This window comes from Lissotriton vulgaris, chromosome 1_1, assembly GCF_964263255.1.
Source record: "Lissotriton vulgaris chromosome 1_1, aLisVul1.2, whole genome shotgun sequence".
Classification (NCBI taxonomy): domain Eukaryota; kingdom Metazoa; phylum Chordata; class Amphibia; order Caudata; family Salamandridae; genus Lissotriton; species Lissotriton vulgaris.
The window spans coordinates 1513667344-1513690822 of record NC_141685.1 but is presented as its reverse complement, the minus strand read 5'-3'; the positions used below and the strand labels follow the sequence as shown (position 1 = coordinate 1513690822).

Below are 23479 nucleotides of genomic sequence, written 5' to 3'. Positions count from 1 at the left end.
ATCTTTGTTCTCTGATACAAAAGAAACAACTGAATAGTTTGAATATGCATGAAGGTAGAACTTTACTCAACGAAGTGCCTTTGATTGGGTTGGTGTAAATCTGTTCAGCAGTTCTAAAAATATTAGGTTGTTAAAAAAATGTGGGTTAAATTATACAGCTATATGGACTAGTAATTCACAGAAGTTCAATTATCCATAATTCTAACAATAATCAAATCTGATTGAATGAGGGAGCCTTTTCTCCTGTCATCCCTTTTGGATCTAGGAGTCAAAGTTATCTGATCGCTGGCTATGCGGCAACCATTATAAGATGCAAGGGAATCAGAGCCCATGCCCTGGATCAAAAAATGAAAGAGCTGATGGAGAGGGGTCTGAGTACAACCTCATCCTCAGGCTCATGTTTGGGCGGGGGAGGACGCATAAAGGAATTGACTACTTGTGGTATGGCCTGGCCAGAAGCCTGGCCTTGCGGGCAACTCCTACAATGCAAGGTGGAAGACCGAGTGCAGGGGGAGGTGGCTGCCTGCTTATGGGTTGGCGGCAGGGCCTAGGTGAATGCCAGGCCAAGCAGCCAACTCTTGCTGCACATTGCGTTTGGCTGTGTGTAGCCGAGGTTGGCCTGCTTCAGCAGACTGGGCGCAGGGCTAAACTGAAGGTCAAGTCCTGCAGCCAACCCCTGTTGCGCAAAACCAAAGGTACACTTGCACAAGAGCCATGCAACCTTAACTTGCACAACAAATGTAATGCTTAGGACATCAAAATATTTATACCATTAAAGAACAACACCTAAAAGCACAATCTAATACAATAAAAACACATACACAAACCATTACATAATAGTACATTCATAGTTATCTCTTTTATAGTGTTAATGGTAATGTGGTATGCAATCTCACCTGTAAGATTATTTACAACATTTGTAATTGCATCTGTTACATCAAGGGTGAGGTAATGAGCATTGCTTTTTATATGTTTGTTATGGTTTTCATGGCTATTGTATGAGTTATGATTTGCGTTCCTAACCATAAATTGCAAATCTCAGTGGTTTTCGGTTTTTAGTCATAACTATAACTGTAATTTAACAATTTTTTTCAGTGAATTTCGGAGGTTTATTAAAATATATACTTAAGTGTTACAAACAAAGCTCATCATAACTTCAACCTAACCGTTGTTTTTTTTAGTGAATATATATATGTATACACATACTTTTTCAGATACAAATACCATTGTTATAAACATTCACAGTTTAAGTTTATTTTGAATTGTCAAGATGAATTTATATTTGGGGTTCAAGTAAACAAAGAGAACATAAGTTTTATTTTGAATATTTAATATATTGTACAAAACGTGTACACATTTGTATATATGTAAAGTTCAAACCTTCGTGTGCTTATAATGTAATAAAAACAAAATTCATTAAAATAGTGGAATAATGTAAAAATATGTCAGTACCATATTGTGGTGAGTCATAATCAAAATACGGGACTAACCTTGCGGGAGTTGCATAACTCCAGTACTGAGGCCAGAAACAATGTCCCCCAAAATATACTCCTTCACAGGATACCGTGGAAGCCATTTTAAAATTGGTAAAAAACTGTAGAGATGAGACTTGGCTTTTTTGGAAGAACAACTGTAAACACATAAAGACATGACAATACGTTACAAATTAAAGGAAAAACATCATTTGCGTAAAATAGCGAGGTTCCTCTAAATCCTCGGAATGTAATTCCAAAATGTTTACATTTATTTAGAATTTGTGAAACTATGGCGCAGATGAAGCTAGTAACATCGTGCATATTTCATAACATCTTTCTGTCTCGATTTTTTTTTTTTTAACAGAAAAGGTTTTTAATGTAGTGCCCCAACAGTGCATTAGTCATACGAAAGCATCTTTTAGTTTCTTAAAACGCCTGGAACAAAGTCGCAAGATTACTCTGTAAGGTAGCACCTAGGTTTGGAGTAAATATTGGATTTTTAGTATGTTGTTTGGCGCAAGCTCTAGATATCCATGGTGTAGTGAAACCTCTAACTATATTTGCACAGTCATAGGATACAGGCATACATTTCTGCCAAGAGAAAATGTGATACAAAAGTGCAGTTGCGCTTAACTCTTCTTTCGTATATATATCCTTGGGAATGCCCTTGCAACTACATTTTCTAGCAAAGAAATTTAGATATTTTGGAGGACGCACCAAATCATTGAATACAACCTGATAGATTAAAAATTAACACAACTTACATTTTATTGGTGTGTTATAGTATAAAAAAATGGATATCAGCATTTCAGCATCTGGCTATGGTAACTAGAAACTGATTCCGCTGGCTTCTTTAAACGCTACAGTACAAGTGAAAACTTTAACCAATGTGTAACCATATCAGGGGTGTCCAATGCTTTCAGGATAACTAGTGACCACATAAAGGATTCAACCTCCTGAGTCACCCTACAAGGCCCTTCACAACTCCGGGCCCACGTATATTAACTAACGTCTGACGTTCAAATCAACCCACCAGAGAACAGCGCTCCACCTCCATTGCCCTGGCCCCTACCCCCGCATCGGCCAGAACCGCTGCGGAGGTAGTTCTTTCTCCTACCTCGCTACCAAATTCTGGAACAACCTCCCCCATGACCCACACACCTGCCTCTCACTTAAAGAATTGAGAGAGAAGCTTAAGACATGGCTCTTCGACCAAAGACGTAGGGACCTAGCGCCTGGAGACACCCCAAGTTGTGCTGTACAAGAACGCTTTGATTGATTGGTTGATTCCCATTTAGATTCGCTGTAGTTAAATGTACCCCTTTGAGGATGCTCTGAATTTCTTGCACAATCCAACTCTCACTAACTAGCGCTGGGTATACCTGATTTACAAGCTGTAAAAATGCAGGTTTTAAGTTGGTCTGTTGTGTGCAGCCTCTTACAGTGACCATGAAAAATTCAATTAAGCTCATGATATAAATGATAGTGGGAGAGAGAAGGGTGCCGAGGGAGCGGGAGTTGAGGAATTGTGATGTATTAGAGAGTGGGGGACGTACAAGGATTAGTGAAAATGAGAGTGGGTGGGAAGAAGAGGTGGGAGGGTGAGTAAGAGGCCAAGAAAGGAGGATGGCGGGAATCAGAGGGAGTGGGAGAAAGGTGCAGGGGGTGAAAAGATCCTGGTGAGTATGTATTAAAAGAGGCTGGGCATCCAAGAGAAGAGGGAGGAGGTAAGGTGTAAGTCGGGGAAGTAGGAAAAAGAAGGCTGTGGATGAGAATGCCATAGCATGGAATAAACCAGAGGGGAAACAAAGAAATTATGGACAGAGCACTGAAACCTTTCAGGCACTCATACCGAGAAGCAGATCTGGGTTGATTCCATCATCAGGCTTTAGCTCACTTTGCCACCTCAGTTCAGACTCAGCCATATGCAAATGAGTCTTGACCCTGTGCCTCATGGGAACAGTCCAGCCCGAACTGCCAAGCCAGGTCTTCCCTGATCCAGAAACAAGCACCCTGCGACCAGTTTAGAGGTAACACCCCTCATCAGCCACGCTAGCTTGAATCAAGTGGCAAATTAAGCAAGGGACCCATGTCTGTGCACAGCCTACCAACTTATGGCGTACAAAGCAAACACAAAGAAATGATCGACAGGGCGTTGAAACTTTTCAAATATTCATTCCGAGTAACAGATCTGGGTTGAATCCATCTTCGTTCTTTAGCTCACTTGGCCACCCCAGTTCAGACCCAGCCGGAGACAGGAGGGGCCTCTGGAACAGGATGTGCACAGAAATGAGAGTGGAATTCACTCTCACCTCGGTAAAAGAAGGACATATGCACCTCAAGGAGAGGGTATTATCAAAACTAACACTACTTAAAGTGCATGACTGTACTCCTGCCAATTGGCGTGTAGACGGTTTAGATGGGTCTTTTTAAATGTCAGTGGCTCCAAAGGGGGCAGATTTTGGAAAAAAATCCCCAAAATCCATGGATGTGTTTAATTTATTATCTGCTTGGGTTTGATGCATGTGTTGTGTCCCTGATATTGAGATTATTTTCTACTGGGTGCAGATCTTCTTAACAGTATATTCGATTTAGTGGTTATGGGCTCTGGCCTAGCGTCCTTTTCTAAACTCACAAGTGTGCCTATTAGGTATTATATTTCAGTTGCAGTGTGCATGTCATGTCTTTGGCTTTTAGGCTGCTGGTTGCTTGCTGTAGGTTTCCCTTGAGTGGGTGGGATTGGCTGGTACTGTGAGTTTGTCTGTATTCCCACACCGTGCCCTCAAGACTCATATCTTGTTGTTCGATAGTTCTGTGCTTGCATGCTGCCTGTCTTAGTGTATCTTCCTGTCTCTTTTTCTCATCAGTACTACAGGAAAGTGTTGTGCTGGGGACCATAATACCGTTTAAATATGTAAATGTTTTAATTGGCCTAAGGGAGCATCTCTTGGGGGCTATCAAATTTTAATGTGTTTATAACTTTAGTACCGTTTGATGAATCTGTAACAAATGTTGGTGGGCAGCTCGAGAGTAACACCGAGTGCAAGTATTTCAGGTTTCCTGCATGTCTGATGGGGGCAGGTAGAGGCAATGTGAAAACATTTGTGATTCACTATTTACTTTGGCACTGATTTCTGTATCTTCATGAAATGTGTCAGAGATTTAGCATAAAGGTCCATTGGTGTAGAGAGGGGGTAGATAAAAAATCGGGGGGATGAAACAACATTTATTGAGTATTACATTTGGCAACGAGCACAGAATTTGGGTCTTTTACCAGGTTTAGCTTCTTATTTGTTATCGCAAGTTTTGTGCATATCCTTTAAAGTGGAGAAGGGCAAGGATAAGTGGTTGGCAATAAACGATTCATTCATTAGTACCCATGGTACAACTAGATGAAACTGCATGAAATGTGGCTGACAGCACGTTCAACCCACTGAGAAGCTAGTCGCGCCCTGTGGCTAACCAGGGCTGTGGGTACATGGCATGTGAATGCTGTACATCATAAAATATTCTCATTAAATTCAACGAAAAAAGCCCACAAAATTAGCTATAATTCAGCAAACACAAAACCCTGAAATTAAGAAGCTACGGTGCGCAACACACAAGGCATATCATAGGTTACGCCCCTGTTATGCTCAGTACACCCTTTAGCCGCAAGAATTTTATTTTATTTATTTATTTTTAGAGTTTTCTATAGCACGTACAAGACCCAGAGTAGGGTATCAGAGCGCTTTACAAAACAGAGCAGAGTAAGTATAAAACATTTTGCAAGAACAGAGCAGAGAAAGTATCACAATATTGTTAACAAGGTACGGCAGGTAGCAGAAGCGATAAAACGGGATGATTTGTTCTGAGCTGTAGGAACAAGTTCGGGTACAAGTAAGTCATAGAGGCGAGGGAGTCATTAGGGGAGTGTAGAACAGTGAAGTAGTGGACTGGATCAGTGCCTTGCAGGTCAGTGAAATAGGTGGTGTGATAGTAGTGCCCCATACAGTGAGGCATATGCGTAATTAAGGAAGGAATTTGCTCATCGGGAATGATTTTGCTTCACTTTTTAATAGTGGTGTAGAAGAGATTTTTCTGATTTAGGAGGTAGGGCGTTTCAAATTCTTGGTGCCGCTCAGGAGAATGCTCTGTTCAAAGTTTTTTTCTTGCTGATGCAAGGGGGTTTCAGGAGTAGATTGTTGAAGCTCCTAGAGTGTCTGTTTCCTCCAGATAAAGTAAGTTTCTGGGAAAGGTACTGGGGGGTATTATGGTGTAGAGCTTTATGAGTGATGCAGGTCATCTTTAGGTGAATTCGAGCTTCGTTGGGTAGCCAGTTGAGCGCCTTCAGGTGCGGCGATATGTGGTCAAATTTCCTAGATCCTGTTAAGAGTGTTGCTGCTGCGTTGAAATACGTGTTTAAAGGGCCTGTTGAGATTTTGGGAAGCCCCGAGAGGGTAGTGCATCCGTACTCCAATCTTGAGATGACTAATCCTGAACTACAGTTTTGAGGTCCGGGTTCTCGATGAATGGTGTCATTTTTATGAGATAGCTGAGGTGAAATCGGGCATTGTTTTGCCAACAAATTGATGTGTGTTTGCATGTGAAGGTTCTTGTCCAGTGTAACTCCGAGCGTGCAATTTAGAGCAGTGATCATCTTGGTAATTCCTTTATTTCCAGAGAGTTTAAGGGAGGAGATTAGGAGAAATTCAGTTTTTTGTGAGTTTAACTTAAGGAAATTGGTCGTTAGCCAGTGGACGGTCTTTTCGAGAGCTTGATTCATCATCTTTATCTCTGCAATGTAGGTGATCTTGAGGTAAAATTGAGTGTCGTACACGTACATGTAGACGGAGATATCTGTCTGGGTATGCAAGCACATTGCAGGAGTTCCGTGGTTGAGTAGGGCGGGCAGAGAGAGCGATTTAAACAACAAGCCTTTAAACAAGGTGGGCAGGTAGAGCGGGCGATTTATACAATGAGTCTTTAAACAAGACCAGCGGCTCCCAGTGTGGAAGAGAGCATTTGCGGGGCCCAGCGCTGCATTGCACTAGGATTTCTCCTCTCCTCAACTCCGCAGGTTCGGAGCCGTGGAGTGATGCGCAGGTGGACCTGGCGCAGTGCAGCAGACATGCTCAATCTGGTTCAGCTGGAACTGCAAATGGGAGCTCCCTTGAACTCCGCTCGGAATCCTCTTCGGTGCAAAGCTCAATACGCAGCCCCCCAGGAGCCCGGACAGTCAGCTACCAGAGTGCGGAGGCAAGCAGTCATGCGCCGAGCTTTTTGAACCCTCGAGCTCCACGATCAGCGCAACGCTTGAGAATCCTAGCAGTGGGCTCTTCTGCCACAGCTTAGGTGGTAGGGGCATTCGCTCCCCTGAGCGGAGGCCGGCAGTCACGCCGCAAAGGAGGTTGGGTCTCCTCTAACCAGCCCCACCGGCCTGGGCAACGTTCGGAATCTCCGTTGGCAGCAGGGCCCACAAACCAGTACCCCAGGGGCCCGGGCACTCGGCACCAGCAGTGCGGAGGCCACTCGGCACCAGCAGTGTGGAGGCCAGAAGCAGTGCCCCAGGGTGGATCGGATCATGGCGCCAGCAGTACCCCAAGGATCTCAGTTTCGGTGGGGGGGGTGAAGGTAGGGTGATTTGCCCTATACCGCCCTGAGATCACCGCTGCAACAAAGGGAGCTACGTTTGGTGCACGGCCAGAAAGAGATTCACCCAGCAGCTTTTGCGGCAGGACACGGCATCAGCTCCCGCTCAGACTCGGGAGGCTCCGGTGTCGAGTCCGATGCTTTCCCCAGGGAGCACCGTCACTGCAGAAGGTCCTCAGGTAGGTTTGTTGCCAAAGTCTCTTCTTTGCAGGGGTGTGAAACGGATCATAGCGTTGCAGACACATTGCCTAATGCAGTGAGTTGAGTAGAGGGGTGGATGGGGGACGTAAACAGGGATATTCACAAAATCAATCAATCATAGAATTTATAAAGCGCTCTACGTACCCGTGAGGGTTTGAAGGTGCTGAGGGGGGTGGGGGCTGCTGCTGTTACTGATGGAAGAGCCAGGACTTGGGGAGTCTTCTGAAGGTGAGTAGGTCTTGGGTCTGTTGCGCAAGTTGGTAGGGAGGGTGTTCCAGGTCTTGGCGGCGAGGTATGAGAAGGATCTGCCGCCGGAGGTCTTTCGTTGGATGCAGGGGGCGAGGGCGAGGTTTGCGGAGCGAAGCTGACGGGTGGGGGTGTAGTCTATTGTTCAGGTAGGCTGGTCCGGTGTCGTTGAGTGCCTTGTGAGCGTGGGTAAGAAGCTTGAAAGTGATCATCTTGTCCACGGGGAGCCAGTGAAGGTTTCTGAGGTGGTGGGAGATGTGGCTGCAGCGGGGTACGTCAAGGATCAGCAGGGCGGTGGCGTTTTGGATGCGTTGGAGGCGTCGTAGGTCTTTTGCTGGGACGCCTGTGTAGAGTGCGTTGCCGTAGTCTAGCCTGCTGCTAATGAGGGCCTGTTTCACCGTTCTTTTTTCTGTTGAGATCCATTTGTAGATCCTATGGAGCATGCGGAATGTGTTATAGCAGGAGGCAGAAACTGTGTTGACCTGTTTAGACATGGCGAGTGAGGAGTCGAGGACAAAGCCGAGGTTGCGTGCGTGGTCGGTCGGTGTCGGTGGGGTTCCTAGTGGGGTAAGCCACCAGGAGTCATCCCAGGCGGAGGGGGTGGGTCAGAAGATGAGGACCTCCGTTTTGTCCGAGTTTAGTTTCAGACGGCTGCCTCTCATCCATTCGGCGATGGATTTCATTCCCTCATGGAGGTTGGTTTTGGCGGTGCGTGGGTCCTTGGTGAGAGAGAGAATGAGCTGGGTGTCGTCGACGTAAGAGAGAATGTCGGGCCACTTGTGCGAGGGGGACCATGTAGATGTTGAACAGCGTCGGGCTGAGGGATGAGCCTTGGGGGACGCCGCAGATGATGTCGGAGGCTACGGAATGGAAGGGGGGGGCGGCGGACTCTCTGGGTTCTGCCGGAGAGGAATGAGATGATCCAGTCGAGGGCTTTTCCTTGAATTCCGGTTTCGTGGAGGCGTGTTTTCAGGGTGCGGTGACAGACTGTGTCGAAGGCGGCAGATAGGTCCAGAAGGATGAGGGCTGATGTTTCGCCGTTGTCCATTTGGCGTCTGATGTCGTCTGTGGCGGCGAGAAGGGCGGTCTCAGTGCTGTGGTTTCGTCTGAAGCCGGACTGGCAGGGGTCCAGGATGTCGTTGTCTTCGAGGTGGCGGGTTAGTTGTGCGTTGACGATTCTTTTCAATGACCTTCGCCAGGAAGGGGAGTAGGGAGATCGGTCGGAAATTCTTGAGGTTGTTGAGGTCTGCTTTGGGCTTCTTGAGGATGGCGCGGGTTTCAGCGTGCTTCCTACTTTCCGGGAATGTCGCTGTTTCGAAGGAGATTGATGACCTTCCGTAGTTGGGGGGTGATGGTAGAGTCGGCTTTGTTGTATACGTGGTGGGAGCAAGGGTCTGGAGTTCATGATCTTGCGTGTCTCTGTGTCGTTGACGTTGGTCCAGGAGGTCAGGCAGTTTGCACAGGTGGAGCTTTCGGGGGTGGGGTCGGGCGTGGGCGTGGCGTTGAAGCTGTCATGGATGTCGGTGATCTTCCTATGGGAAAAGGTGAACAGCGAGTCGCAGAGTTCTTGGGATGGTGGTGGCGTTGGCGAGTTCTTTCACGATGCTGAAGAGCTCTTTGCTGTTGTGTGCGTTGTTGTCCAGGCGGTCTTTGAAGTGGGATCGTTTGGCTTGTCTGATGAGTTGGTGATGCCTGCGGGTGGGGTCCTTGTGGGTTGTGAGGCTGTTAGGTGTGCGTTCGAGGAGCCATTTCTTTTTTAGTTTTCGGCAGTCGTGCTTGGAGGTTAGGAGCTCGTCGGTGAACCAGGTGGCTTTTTTTCTGGCTTGGTTGTCGGTGGGTTTCTTGAGTGGCGCGAGGGTGTTGGCGCAATCGTTGATCCACATTCTGAGGTTGTGGGTGGCGGTGTCTGGGTCGGTGGGGTCGGATGGTGGGTTCTGGGCGAGGGTGTTGGTAAGCTGGTCTTCAGTAACTTTGCTCCAGCATCAGCGGGGTGGTTGTTGGGTGCGGTGGTGCTCGGTATGTTTCTTGAAAGTGAAGTGGATACAGTAGTGGTCGGTCCAGTGGAGTTCGGTGATGTTGTTGAAGGTGACGTGGGCGCTTGAGGAGAAGATGGGATCAAGCGTGTGGCCGGCGATGTGGGTGGGTGTGTTGTCTGAGGCCAAGGTTGGTGAGGTTGTCGAGCAGAGTTGTGGAGTTGGTGTGGTTGTTGTTCTCCAGATGGAAATGTAGGTCCCCGAGGAGGATGTAGTCCGTTGAGGTGAGTGTGTGGGTGCTTGTGAGGTCGGCGATGGATTCGCTGAATGGTGCTCGAGGTCCGGGGGGGTCTGTAGATGAGCGTTCCTCTGAGAGTGGTGTTGGGGTCGGTGTGGATACGGAAGTGTAGGTGTTCCGCAGTCTTGAGGGTGTCGTCCGTGTGGGGGTAGACTTTGAGGGTGGATTTGTGGGCGATGGCTATTCCTCCTCAGATTCCGTTGGTGCGATCCCTTCGGATGATCTTGTAGCCGTCCGGGTTGGCTCTTGCGATGTCGGGGGCCAAGGAGTCATGCCACCAGGTTTCGGTCAGGAAGGCTACGTCTGGGGCGGTGGTGTCGAGCAGGTCCCAGAGCTCGATGGCGTGCTTGCGTGCGGAGTGGGTGTTGAGGAGTATGCAGTGGAGGTGGTTTGTTCCGGTCTTTGCAGGTTTCCTCGTACTGTCGCAGGTGAAGTTGCAGGCGCGGCAGGAGTAGGGTCCGTTGGTGTTCCTCAGTGAGGACTGGAAGCATGCTGTGATGTGGCCGGGATTGAGGGCGTTGAGCTGGTCGGCCATGTAGCGGCTTTTGGAGGTGTGGAGGCCATGTGGGCCAGGGGGGTGGCGCTGGGCGCGGTCCAGGCGCGGACGGGCGCAGATGGGCTTGCCTCTTTTGCGCCTCCTTCGCTGCTCAGGTCCGCAGCGACCGCCATTAAGAAGGGAGGAGGGAGGGAGGAGCAGCTGAGAAGCGGGAGGGAGCGGCGAATGGGGGTGGGGCCACAGGGAGGCAGCGGCGGGGAAGCGGCTCAGAGAGAGCCGGCAAAGGGGAGTGCACAAGGGGCAAAAAAAGGCAGAAAACCAGAAAGGCACAAAGTAAACGAATGAAAGGCGGCACAATAAATCAAGGTACAATAAAACAAGGCATAATAAAACAGCCACAATAAGGCACAATGTACAAGTCTAGTGACGCTTACCAGAAGCCCACTAGACACCAGGGATGAGGCGCAGGCGGATGTCTGCGGGTGGAGGAGGGCCTCAAACACGCGAACAGCAGCGCGGGCGTGGGTCAAGGACACGGGCACAGCTAGGTGGTGCTGCTGTCGTGGGGGAGCGAGCTCCTGGCCAAAGGCAGTTCAGAGGTCACTCACCCTCGACGCGCAGCGACCGCCATTAAGAAGGGAGGAGGGAGGGAGGAGCAGCTGGGAGGCGGGAGGGAGCGGCGAATGGGGGCGCGAGGGGGGTGGGGCCACAGGGAGGCAGCGGCAGGGAAGCGGCTCAGAGAGAGCAGACAAAGGGGAGCGCACCAGGGGCAAAAACAGGCAGGAGCTACTTTGGCGAGCTCCAGCATGGTAGTCATCTCAGAACATGCATGTAAAACTAAAACAGCAAAACATAGAAGGAGAGTCAACTATGGTGTGCAAGAATTCAAAGTTTATCTGTTATTTAAAGGTTCTTTTGATGGAGTGACTCTGGCTTTCACTTGCTGAGATCAATGTTCTGTTCGTATGGGAAAAATGGCACAACCTACCGACAGTAGCGCTTTAGTCTTTCAGTGATCGGTGTTGCCTTCTTTTCTTTCACATGCAGCTGTTCTTGCAGTGTTTCCAGGTTATATACAGGTCGCCTCACACAGTACGGGTGTGTTTGATCAGCACAATCCTGATGTTCTGCATGCTGCTCCATAGCACATTTCCGGTAGTTGACGATCTAGCCTTGTTTTTTTCAGAACCTCCTAGAATGAGAAAGTCAAGTACGATTTAGTTTCTCTTTCACTTTTTTTTAACAACTTTATACTATTGATTTTTAAAACAAACACGGTAGTAGGAAGGCATCACAGTGTCATTTTGTCTTCACGATAAGTAAAAGGGTAACAATGGTAATTCGAAGTCAAAACGTGAAAACGAAGCAATCATATCACCATAAGCAAACAGTCACGTCACATTTGATTAAAAAATATATACAACCTGGCCAATGCAGAGTAGACATACATAATCACGTTGAGACAGCCTCATTAGAATACTCTTCAGTGGAAAACATTACGAAAACCTGAGAGCGGCTTACCAGTTCTAACAATGCTGCTGGGTTTCCCCAAGCACCTGCGATTTTTTTTTAACAAGTGGGATCAAAGTTTTCTCAAATTTGTAAAGTCAATCATGGATGGTAGCTGAGAGCTTCTCCATCCCGTAAATAGTCCAACCTTTTTCCACTACTGATCGCTAGTAGGAATAACAGGGGATTTTCATACTAAGGCTAATGCCAACCTAGCCGCAAGTAAGACATTAGTAATACATTTTCCAGAATGAGTAGGTAAGGGGTTGTTAAAAAGCACAATCTTTTGATTGGTATTACACCCCAGATTTTTCTGTTTATAGCTGAACTTGTTTTTGTTGGCATTTGGACTCTGGGTACGTTCTCCTGCCAACCAGTGGAAATGTGTGTGAACCAGTGAGAAATTATGTAGTCGGTTGAGGAGGGTGGTGAGCTCTTCTCAACTAACAGCCACAGTCCTTGTCAGGGTGAACCACAAACATCATTAAATTGACCTGTGCTTAACCCTCTGGTAACTTGGCACCAAAGCAGTCAGACTTAACTTATAGGCAAAGTGTAAAGTACTTATGCAACACTCAAACAAATATGAAAACACATTAAACGAAAAATCCCACGCCAATTTTGAAAAATAAAGTAAAATTTCATAAATTGCTCAACACCAAAATGACAAATCTCCATTCAGTAGAACCAGAGTTATGGATTTTAAAACGTTTTAGTAAAATATGGTGACTAAAAGATTAAAGCACCAACCGCAAACATCTAGTCTTGCAAGACTGAGGCAACGTCAAGTGTTATGGCCGACCACGATGGAGCGCGGCTCGGACACACAAGATGAATTGAGCCTGTTCTCCACTTACCTTTGGACTTAAAAGAAATTTTGAAGAACATTTTCTTGAGAAGTCATTTTACCATATTTTAAGGAGTGAGAGCAATCACTTTAGCACTGGTTAGCAGTGGTAAGGTGCACAGCCAACAAAAGGAGGAGCCAAAAAGTTAAGGGGAAGACCACCTTTCACTGTTTAATAATGATGGCCTCATTGCCCATGTTATGTATCTATTTTAATCTTTGCGCTACTGAAGCAAACGGGTGCCCAACTAAGTATAAACGTATATGGGGTAAATGGCTGGGACCTCTGGTTTGATTGTTCACCGTTCGGGTGGAGGCAGATTCCATACGAGCAGATTGGGATTCCATACGAGCAGATTGGGAAAATCTCTTGTAACTGTATTGAAGTATTTATCATGTCTGAATGGTGCTACGTCTATGTTGTTGCTGCCGTTTCTTCCTATGAATGGCAATAAAATGGGTTATAAAAAAAAATTGAGCCACTTTTGCAGTGATGTCATGAGTGATGTCACTGACCATGTCATGAGGGATGTAATATGTGATGTAATTGCACATTGATGTGCAGTGCATTACACGCGCAAGTTATAGTGAGTCCAACTAACTATAACGTGGGAATTTCAATGGTTTTATGCCAGTAAAATTTCCAGGTAACTATAACTGGTGTGAAACCTATGGTTTTTTCAGTGAATGTAATAGGTTTTTTTAAATGCTAATTCCTAACTATAACTGGTGTGAAACCTATGTTTTTTTCAGTGAATTTCAAAGGTTTTTTTAATGCTAATTCCTAACAAAGTCTCACTTTATAAGTAAGACTGTTACCGCTCTAGTTGTTCTTTAGAACACTCTGGTACATACTATTATTGGGCTATAGTTGCGCTACATCTGGCTGATATTTGGGCTACATTTGTATTTTTTTGTCTCTGGTGGCCGTCTTTGGGCTACATTGGGCTACATTGGGCTACATTTGGGCTCTAACATATATAAAGCCCAAATATAGGCCAATATATGTTTTTTAAAAGTTAATTTTCTTAAAAACAACTGGAGCATATATCTTGAGACATAGCTATCAGTCCTTACAATTTTTCATTTCAAAATGTATTTTTTTTTAAAATTTATTTATTTTTTTGTCTTGGAGCGCTTCCGGTGCGCGCCCCGGTGAGCGCCCGGGAAAGCGTACTATTTTGAAGCGCCCCGGTGCGCGAACCGGGAAGCGTCCCGTTAGCGCCAATGTCGCGATCGAAAACAACATCGTGACGCGTCGCGTAAGCGTGAGATATCGCGTAGCCGCGTGATGCGTCTTATGACGCGCTGCGTAAACGCACCCGGAAGCGCTCCGCGGCGCGGCCCGGAGCGGGTAACGTAAGCGTGCCGGAGCGCGTAACGTAAGCGCATCGGGTCATGTGACTTGAAAATAACACTTTTCATTGGTTCTCTTCATTTTTTTTCTCCAAATAATGAAAGCCCCCTCCTTTTTTCCTCATTCTTACTTTCTTCATTGAGAGAGCAAGAGCTATTTTGGAGGAAAGAATGGCATCACTTGTTGCTGCAGCTGGTGCATCCCCACCACCACCCCCACCACCCAGAAAAGAAAGTCCACCACCACAGTTCTTGGAGGACAAGAAGAAGAGGAGGAGAGTCAACATCAAAGGGTCTACCTCCCAGAAGAACCAAGACAAAGGCAAGTCATGTTCACTCTCCTTTTCCTTACTTTCCTTCCCAACACTCACCTTCTTTCAGTCCCCCTACTTCACTTCCTTTCTCCTCTCATACCTTTCTGTTCTTTCTTACTCATTTTCCTTTCCATTATCAATGCACTCCACTTCACTTACTCTTTTACATTTTTTTAAGAATATAGCTCTTTGATGAGAATTGGAGGTAGTTCTGAAAATAACTTTTTTTCTTCTTTTTTAATTTTTTAAAAACAAAAAAACAGGGAATGGAAACTGCTCAAAAGGAGCAAAAAAAAAAAAAAAATTAGGGCTGGGAACGGCAGCGATGGTTCTCCAATGCTCGAACCATGAGCAGAACACTTTGCTCCCCAATGGAAAGTAGCTGATCACAGCATCTGCATTTCAGGAAGCCTTTGTTAAATGCAGGCTGAATGTTCGGAACCAGCTCTTGTGATCTCCCCCTCACCGATGTTGTTGGTCCTCTGGTTGATGTAGAGGCCCCATCACTGGGAACCTCTTGTGCCAGAGCCCTGTCACTTTCCCGGGCAAAATTCTGGGGGTGCCTCCTCTCCACATGGCAGTGAAATCTTGTAGATTTCCCTGCGTCACTTTTACAAGGCTTTCTTGCATCGGAACGCCTAACCTTCATACATTATACCTGATGCAGGCATAATGTGGCGCAGGAGTTTACAGCCTGAGGCATCTGCCTAGATGCGTCACGTTGTAAATGTGTTGCAACGTGGTGCATTGTTTACGCCTCCTCTGCGTCACAAAAGTGACGCAACCGCGGCGCAAAAGTGTTGCAAGGGCAACGCAAAAGTGTTGCAAAGGGCCTGTAAATCTGCCTCCCTGTGCCTGTGATTAGTAAAAAGAAAAAGTTACTTAGACCTTTCACTGTCTCTAAAGGTTGCACCGTAGCTTCACAACCCAAGTGCTTGAGCAAATTTAAATTTAAAAGCAAAACGCCATGTGTAATGGGACAAATGTTTCCATTTCCTACTATGGGTTAAAATGTGTGTAGGAGGAGTACATAAGCTTCAGTATTCATTTTAAAGTGTAAAATGATTTTTGTAAAGTGTTAGCTCTTTGGTTACTATTAAATGGAACAGGACAAGAACCTGTCAGATGAGTAAACGCCAGCTAATCATTAACCGATTTGAGATAATGTCTGCCATCCTGGTCTTTTACAGAGCAGCATGTTGACATAAACTTTACTAATGCTTATAACCGTTAATCAGTCGTTCTTTTCTTCACTTTGGTTGCTTGGCACACTGAGCTCTTTGACGCAATGATGTGCACTTCTAAGTGCTCTCCTTTGTTCATTGAGAAGCCACGGTCCTGCGTAGCGATAGGAGCAGAGCACCTGTACTCAGTGGGCCTGTGAGTGGTTGTGTAGGCAGGCACCATTGCACTGCTTTGCCCGGGCCTACAATGCTGTTAAGACAGCCCTGTTCCAGTCCATTTTGTTTTTAAGGGGTCCCAGTAGGGCTGACTCTAGGTCGGTGCGATCAGTGCGACCGCACCGGGCGTTGACTTGGAGTGGGGCGTCATTTTGGAAAATATGTATTACCATTTTAAAAGCACCTGCTGCCTCGTTTCTGGCCTCCAGCAACTTTCAAACATCAATTAAAATATCAAGAGAAGTCCGGCGATTCATCGTCTGCCTGAAAAGACACCGGAGGTTTATCGAGTGGAAGTTTTTGACTCATCCTAAGGTAGCACTGAGGGTTAAAATGCCTGCTGCTAAGGACGTGTACCATGCATATAACGAAGTACATATAATGTAAATAGGTCAATGAAACAAGCAGTTTGTGAGTGATGGTGTACATAAATAACTATATGTGACAGTGTGATTTTGAAAGTGGCTGTATGGATGAGTGTGTACTTGTAGCACTGATTATATAAGAGAGTAAGTATGCACTACTATCTGGTGTGTGTATAACTGTATAGGTGAGTACATGGGAGTGTGATTGATTCTTTACATGACTATCTAGGTATGTGAGTAATTTCATGGATGAGTGGTGGTATGTGACTGTTTAAATAGGTGTATGACTGCCTATGATGAGTGCCTATGATAGTGTTATATTGAGGAGTGACTGCATGTATAAGTGGTTGTATGGGTGAATGAGTGGATATGTGTGTAGAACTAAGAATTAGTGAGTGGGTACGTAGTAACTGGTATTGGTGTCTCTATGGTTTTAAAAATGGTAGTCTGTATTTTAGAATGGGTGTATCAAAGGTTATATTAGGGTGTGAGGAGGTGCATCGGAATATCATGTGGATGATGTCATCAGTGATGTCATTTGAGATGCCATCAGTAATGTCACTGACCATGCCATGAATGATGTAATATGTGACGTCATGAGCAGTGCATTGCGGGGCGCGAGTTATAGTTAGCTGAACTAACTATAACGGTGGAATTTCTATGGTTTTGTACGAGTGAAATGTCCAGCTAACTATAACTTCGGTTTTGTACGAGTGAAATGTCCAGCTAACTATAACTTCCCTGAAACCTATGGTTTTTTCAGTGAATTTCTAAGGTTTTTTAAATGCAAATTTCTAACTATAACTTCTGTAAAACCTATGGTTTTTTCAGTGAATTTCAAAGGTTTTTTAAATGCTAATTTCTAACTACAATGTCCCTATAACCTATAATGTTTTTTAAGTACATTTTAAAAAGACGTGCATACTTTTTATAGTAAAAAACTAACTTAACAGTAGTCTTTTATAACTTATAATTATGGCTCCTGGTTTTATGGTATTTATTTTTAGGGCAAATACGTCTGTTTGTATCCATTTGTTTTTAAAATAATTGTATCTGTATTTACCCATATGTATTTTGGGTTTTCTAAAAAAATGAATCTGAAATTAGTACGTTTCCATATTTATTTGTCTGATAAATATGCACCCATGCCTGAAGGACTGTCCATTTTCAGTCTTATAAACACTCTCAGATGATAAAATATGCACAACCTTGATATTAAAATGTTCATGTTTTCTTTTACGAGCATGGAAGGAATCCTGTTTAACCGCATGCGCGCTAGCGGGTTTCCCCGCTGAGCTCTGCGATTTTAAGAATCCCGCGTTACGTGACAAGGTCAACTCGTCACACACACAGCGCAGGTAACGCCCATGACGAGCTGACCTTGTCACACGCATCGAAGGGGTTAAGGCTCTTTACTAAAATTCTTTTATTGTTATAACCCAATTACTTTTAGAACGACAGACCTATTGGCCTGGTAGTCATGATTGACAGCATTTAGAATTGCTTAAAAAGTAACCCAATTTCCGTTTTTATCCACATTTTAAAATAAATACAGAGAGGAAAATAAAGTTTTCTGTCTGTATTTATCTGTAAAATTCAGTAAAAATGAAAAACCACGAGCCCTACTTATAATGTACAACTTAATTAGCAGTAATTTACATATAAGTGTAGTAAAAGTGTGACGCAGTACCTATAACAACTGACTTCGAACAACAGTGTTCACAGTTTGATTCCCGGCTCGAGCAGCATGTTAGCCCACCACTATCTCACTGTAGGCAACACCTTGCTTAATCTTCCCAACGCCCCCGAACGCCGGCACACCTTTCCAGGGGTAGCTGTACGCTTTACAAATGCTGGCAATTTTTTTAATTTAAACAGCATAGTGATGACAAATATTAGCACATATTTGTTTTTCTTCTATTGTGAACAATATTTTTTATGCCTTCTATTAGGATGTTATTAATCATGAGAATGCAAATGACACAGTTTGCCGGGTAACAGTTTTTAAACTCTGCAATGTATGTACATATTAAGGACCTTATACGTGTTACGATGGAAATCGAAACCTTTACAGCTTCACATTTTCTAGCTTTTCCCATCACGTGCACAAGTTAAACAGTTAAAACGTGAGCATGTGTAAACTATAAAACTTGACATCTAAATAGGCGGAGTCGCATCTTTCTTCCATAGACTACTCAATAACCAAAAAGTATATAAACCACACCCATTGTTTGATTAGTTTCGTTTTCGCGAGATATTTATTTGTGTCCATTCTGTGATGCAGGTTCCCTTTTCTAGTGTCGGATTCTTGTTTTGCGGCAACAAAACATATTCCGGAGTTGTAAGTTGTTTGATTATGGCATAGTAGATATTTATAATACATAGCTATTTGTCAATATTTATACATTTATATCTAGAATAAAGTGTTATTGCATGTTTTTGCCTTTTTTTCTGTAACATCAGCAGCTTGTTTTCAAAAAGAAACCAATTACAGCAAACATTGCTCCTTTTCTGGCTCATTTGAGCTTATATATTGTGAGTTTCTATATTATAATATTGACACTGTACTTCACTTCAGAGGTGTTGGTGACCCATTGACGCAAACCCTAATCATTTATAATTAATTAACATCACCAGCTTCCAGTTGTTAGTCTGTTTTCCCCTGGGGATCATATACAGTCAGTATGTATAATATATTATGAACAGTCATGGTGATATCAGAGGAGTTCATGACCCGTTGGCGCAAAGAGTAAAGATATATAAGCAACGTCACCACCTTCCAGTTTTTACTCTGTTCCCCCCTTTTAATCATATACTGTGAATATGTATATTATCTTGTTCACAGTCATAATGATCTCAGAGGAGTTTATGACCCGTCGCCACGAAGATCAAACATTTTGAAATCAAGGAGAAAAGAAGCTCTGAAAATATTCACAGTTCGAAAGTATTTCATTATTAATTTTCTGTTGTATTTATAACTTTATTTTCCTTTTCTTTTTACTGTAACAATGGTGTCACTCGTTATATTGTAATAGACTATTGTTACAGAAGAGGAATTGAAGATTTGTCTGCGCCATCTGAAATACAGCTTACTAAGCTTTATAACATACTTGATCAGATATTTTTTCAGTGAGCATTTTACGAAACTGCAGTCTAAAAAAATATAGCTTTCATACATACTTTCTAACTTTAAACATTTGATAAACCCTACATTTCTGAATGTTATTTTCTAATTTCTATTTTTCTCAGTTGCGGTTTCTATTCACCTTTTCTCGATAGAATAAACAAGAACAGTACTGTATATTATAATTGTACTATCCTATATATTCTTAAATGAGAACGTGATATGTTAGCGAAACAGTGTGCGGCCTCTAAGCACTACAACAGAACGTTCTCGAATTCTACAGAATACAAATTTGGAAAATGATAATGCATACATTTCTACGTAATATGAAGCCATTTGTGATAAACTGTTTTTTTACTTGTTCTTCTGACCTCAGATGATGTTGTGCTAGAGTGTTTGTGGTAGCACTTCTTTTCTACTTTATCTAATAGTAACTGATGCCCTCTTATTTTATCAAGAATATGGGGCAACACTTTTATAAACTATAGCAGAAAAAAGGACGGTGTGGCCACGCTTAAGTGTTATTTTATTAAATTCCATTTTATTTATCACCCCTTTGATATATATATACAGTGTCAGTTTCCGAAGTAAGTTCACTTGTAATTGCTAAATTGTTTGAAACCTAGACTGAAATTTTTGCTGCTCAACCACACCTCCCTGGCAGAAAAGTAAATAACACATTATAAGTAAATAGTGCTACTGGGAAGTATCCCACCCGCAAACTTAAAAAAAAGAAGACCGCAAGACACTGTTATTTTTTCGCCATGATTTGCACACCCCACAGCAATTATATAAATGGTCCTTAAAATATATAAAAAACTATTTTTACCTTTACAATCCCTCTCTGTGACCATTGTACTGAGTTAATAGTGTTCCTACACTCCCCTTCACTACTTTGTTTTCTCGTACTCCTTTGGAAGTGCGTCACAAAATGGCTGAAAACAGTGAACCGTTCCCACCCAATAAGGAGCAAACTTGTACTTGGAACACTTTAGCCAATAAAATGTCCACGTTGTTCCGCAGAGGAGGAGGGAATGGTTGCCAACACTTCTACTTTTAATGCTTCACAGCCAATGAACATTAAGCTTGGGAATGTCCTGTTGGAACACGTTACCCAATGAGATGTCCCTAATACTCCGCAGAGGGGGAAGGAATTGCTGACAACACTTCTACTTTCGATAGTTCACAGCCAATCAACATTAAGCTTGGGAAAGTCCTCCTTGGAACACGTCAGCCAATCAGATGTCCCTCCTACTCCACGGAAGGGAAGTGAATGACTGGCAACACTTCTACTTTCAAAAGTTCACAACAAATCAACATGAAGCTCTGGAAGCTCCTCCTTAGAACACGTCAGCCAATCAGATGTCCCTCCTACTCCACGGAGGAGAAGGGACTACCTAGTAACACTTCAACATTAAGCTTGTTGTTGGAACACCTCAGCCAATTAAACGTTAATTTTGTTCCACACACAAATACAGAACACGCCCTCCCACATATTAATAAATTTTCTGTAACAAAGTGACTCTATCCATGATAACATTGAACACTGCATAATAAGTAAACATTATTCCGCATTATATTAAAGGGAGGCCGCAATACGGCGCATTGCTGTTTACCCAATATAATTTCCACAGCCTACTGAACCCCCCTTCCAACATAAGTGAAGCCCCGGGACTGCGGGGGCTCCAGCGAGCCCCCGCTTTTATTTTAGGAAATACCCCCAGGACCTAGCCCACCCAGGTGACTCATTAAAATAAAACACGAGAACCCGCGACCCCAGCGTGAATTGAGACGATTTAAAAAAAAAAAAAGATGAAATGTTTTTTTAGGGCCCTGGGGGCCCTTCTGGGAGCCCCTGAGCAGGCCTAGGGTGTCAGGGTGTTTCTATCATGCCCCATCTCTTGTTGTTTTCTACCTTTGTTTATCTGTTCTCTAGCCACTAGCTTCTACCTAGCCACCAGATGGCTGCCAACCCTTCTTGGTTTGGAGTGTTGGCAGCCAATCACAGTGAAGCTCGTGCATGGGACTTAGGCTCCGCCCAGATATCGAAACTTTTATTGTTCTAATTTCTTAGCAACTACTGAACGGATTTACACCAAAAAAAGGTCGCTTTGTGACCCACGCACTACCTTTGTGCCAAATATGGGGTAATTCAGTTCAGTAATTTCAGCTGTAGCCTTGCACAAAGTTTCCTATGGGAAATTGATTTTTTTACTCTATTTTTTTAATTTCTCAAAAACTACTGAACGGATTTACACCATTTAAAAAAAAGTCACTTTCTGAACCAAGTTCTACCTTTCTGTCAAATTTGGGGTAATTCCGTTCAGCAGTCCAGGTTGTAGCTGGTCGCAAAATTTCCTATGGAAATTAACATGGGGAAAACGTGTTTTGGGACCCCCCTTTTTTCTCAGCCCCCTTGACGAATCACCCCCAAACTTTCAGGATAGGAGCTGATTTGCATAGACGTTTTTTTTTAGAATTCCGCAAAGATTCATTAAAACTACGCCAAAGGTATTAGCAAATCAAAAAATACTTTTCCTATGGAAACTAGGTTGTAATTATAACTACCTACCTACCTAATTACCAGTAGGAAATGTATATATATATATATATATATATATATATATATATATATATATATATATATATATATATATATATATATATATACTTTAATATCAATTAAGCCCCGCCCAACGGCCTCAAGGCTAGGGTTAGGGATGTGAGCTAACAGCAACCCACTGGGGTGTTTTATTTTTACAAAAGTGAGCCACATGAGAAACCCACTGAGGTGATTTAATGTGCAGAACTATAACGAACAGAATGCCTTGAGGCCGTTGGGCGTGGCTTAATTGATATTAAAGTACGTCATTGCTGTTCAATGTGAGCGAGTCAGTATCTGCCAGTGAACAAGGGCGGGAGCCCGAAACGCGTATGGCTTGTGAAGTGTAGCTGCTAGCGTCTGCCTCATCTGCTGCACCTTTACTCTAGAACTGTACCTTCCAGTGAGGCTTTCTCCACTTGAGCAACCTTGTGTTTTTGGAGATATATATATATATATATATATATATATTTTTTTTTTTTTTCTCCAAACATGTTTTTATTGGCATTTATCTAATTATAGACTTTACATACTGAGGTATACAGTGCACGAGACTCTCAGCAACAAAGAGTAACCCATCAACGTATGCAGATATATGTAAACTTTGGTCATACAACAGTGCCCCGGTCTTATTTTTCATGGTCACCATATCTGCATAGATAGGGGGGAAGGGGTGCGAGTTTGTATTTCACAGCTCAGACCACATAGCAAGTGAGTATTGTATTTGCATGCAATGAGAGAATAGTTTTCTGATGCATAATGATATATGCGTATACAATAATAATACTAAGGGGAGCCTGTAGGGGAAAGGCACTCAGATTTCCTAGAACTATAAAAACAAGCACTTTTATTAACTAACCAACTGTGCAGGGAGGGTCCATGTAACTCAAATCTACAGTGTTCTTTAATTGTGTATGTGAGGCTATGAGGTGTGGCGCCACATATAAGAAGAGGAGCGTGGTGCCAGGCTGTAGGTTGCGGTTGCTAGTTGTCGGCCTTCAGACTAATATGATGGTAGCTTATCCCCTAGGTACATTGGGTCAGGCAGTCTGGTGGGGGAGGTCAATTAACTGCTGCCTCGTTTCCTGTCTGTCAGATCAATATCCACCAATCCTTTCCTCAGTATATGTTTGTGACCGTACCCCCAACAATCCCCGCCACCGGCTGAGTGTGTTCACCATCGGTTTTTGTGTGCTGTCCATCCTCTCGGCATCTTCCCCCTCACTGTTTACTGGGTTCTCTCATGCATCCAGGACCTCCCTACAGAGACCCGCAATTGGATGCAGCCTCAGACTCCTCTCTGGCCAGGACTACCCTCTGCACCCGCCCAATGTGATATATATATATATCACATTCTGTGAACAAGGGCAGACGCCCGAAACGCGTCAGATTTTGCGGCTCCAAAAATAAAGATTTTGTGCCAGAAGCATTGGGATTCGTGTTGTCCTTTGGCTCGCCGGAAGGAGGTGCCGAGACAGCGAACTGTATGTATGTATGTGTGTATATATATATCTATATCTATATCTAAATCTATATCTAAATCTAAATATATATATATATTACCTACTGGCAGTCGCCAGTAGGTATATATAGTTGGGACCTAGTTTCCATAGGAAATTCGCAACATTCTATTGGGAATAAC

General features: G+C 43.9%; 1 protein-coding gene across 1 annotated transcript in view; it reads right to left on the bottom strand.

The window, feature by feature from the left end:
* SLC26A5 (solute carrier family 26 member 5) overlaps positions 1 to 23479 on the bottom strand; it is a 392278-nt gene that overhangs the window by 223768 nt on the left and 145031 nt on the right. Inside the window, exons 2-3 of the mRNA XM_086967432.1 lie at positions 11309 to 11512; positions 1491 to 1630 (exon numbers count right to left, since the gene is read on the bottom strand). Coding sequence (XP_086823558.1) covers positions 1491 to 1630; positions 11309 to 11463 — 295 coding nt within the window. The 5' untranslated portion in view covers positions 11464 to 11512. The remainder of the gene's footprint in view (positions 1 to 1490; positions 1631 to 11308; positions 11513 to 23479) is intronic.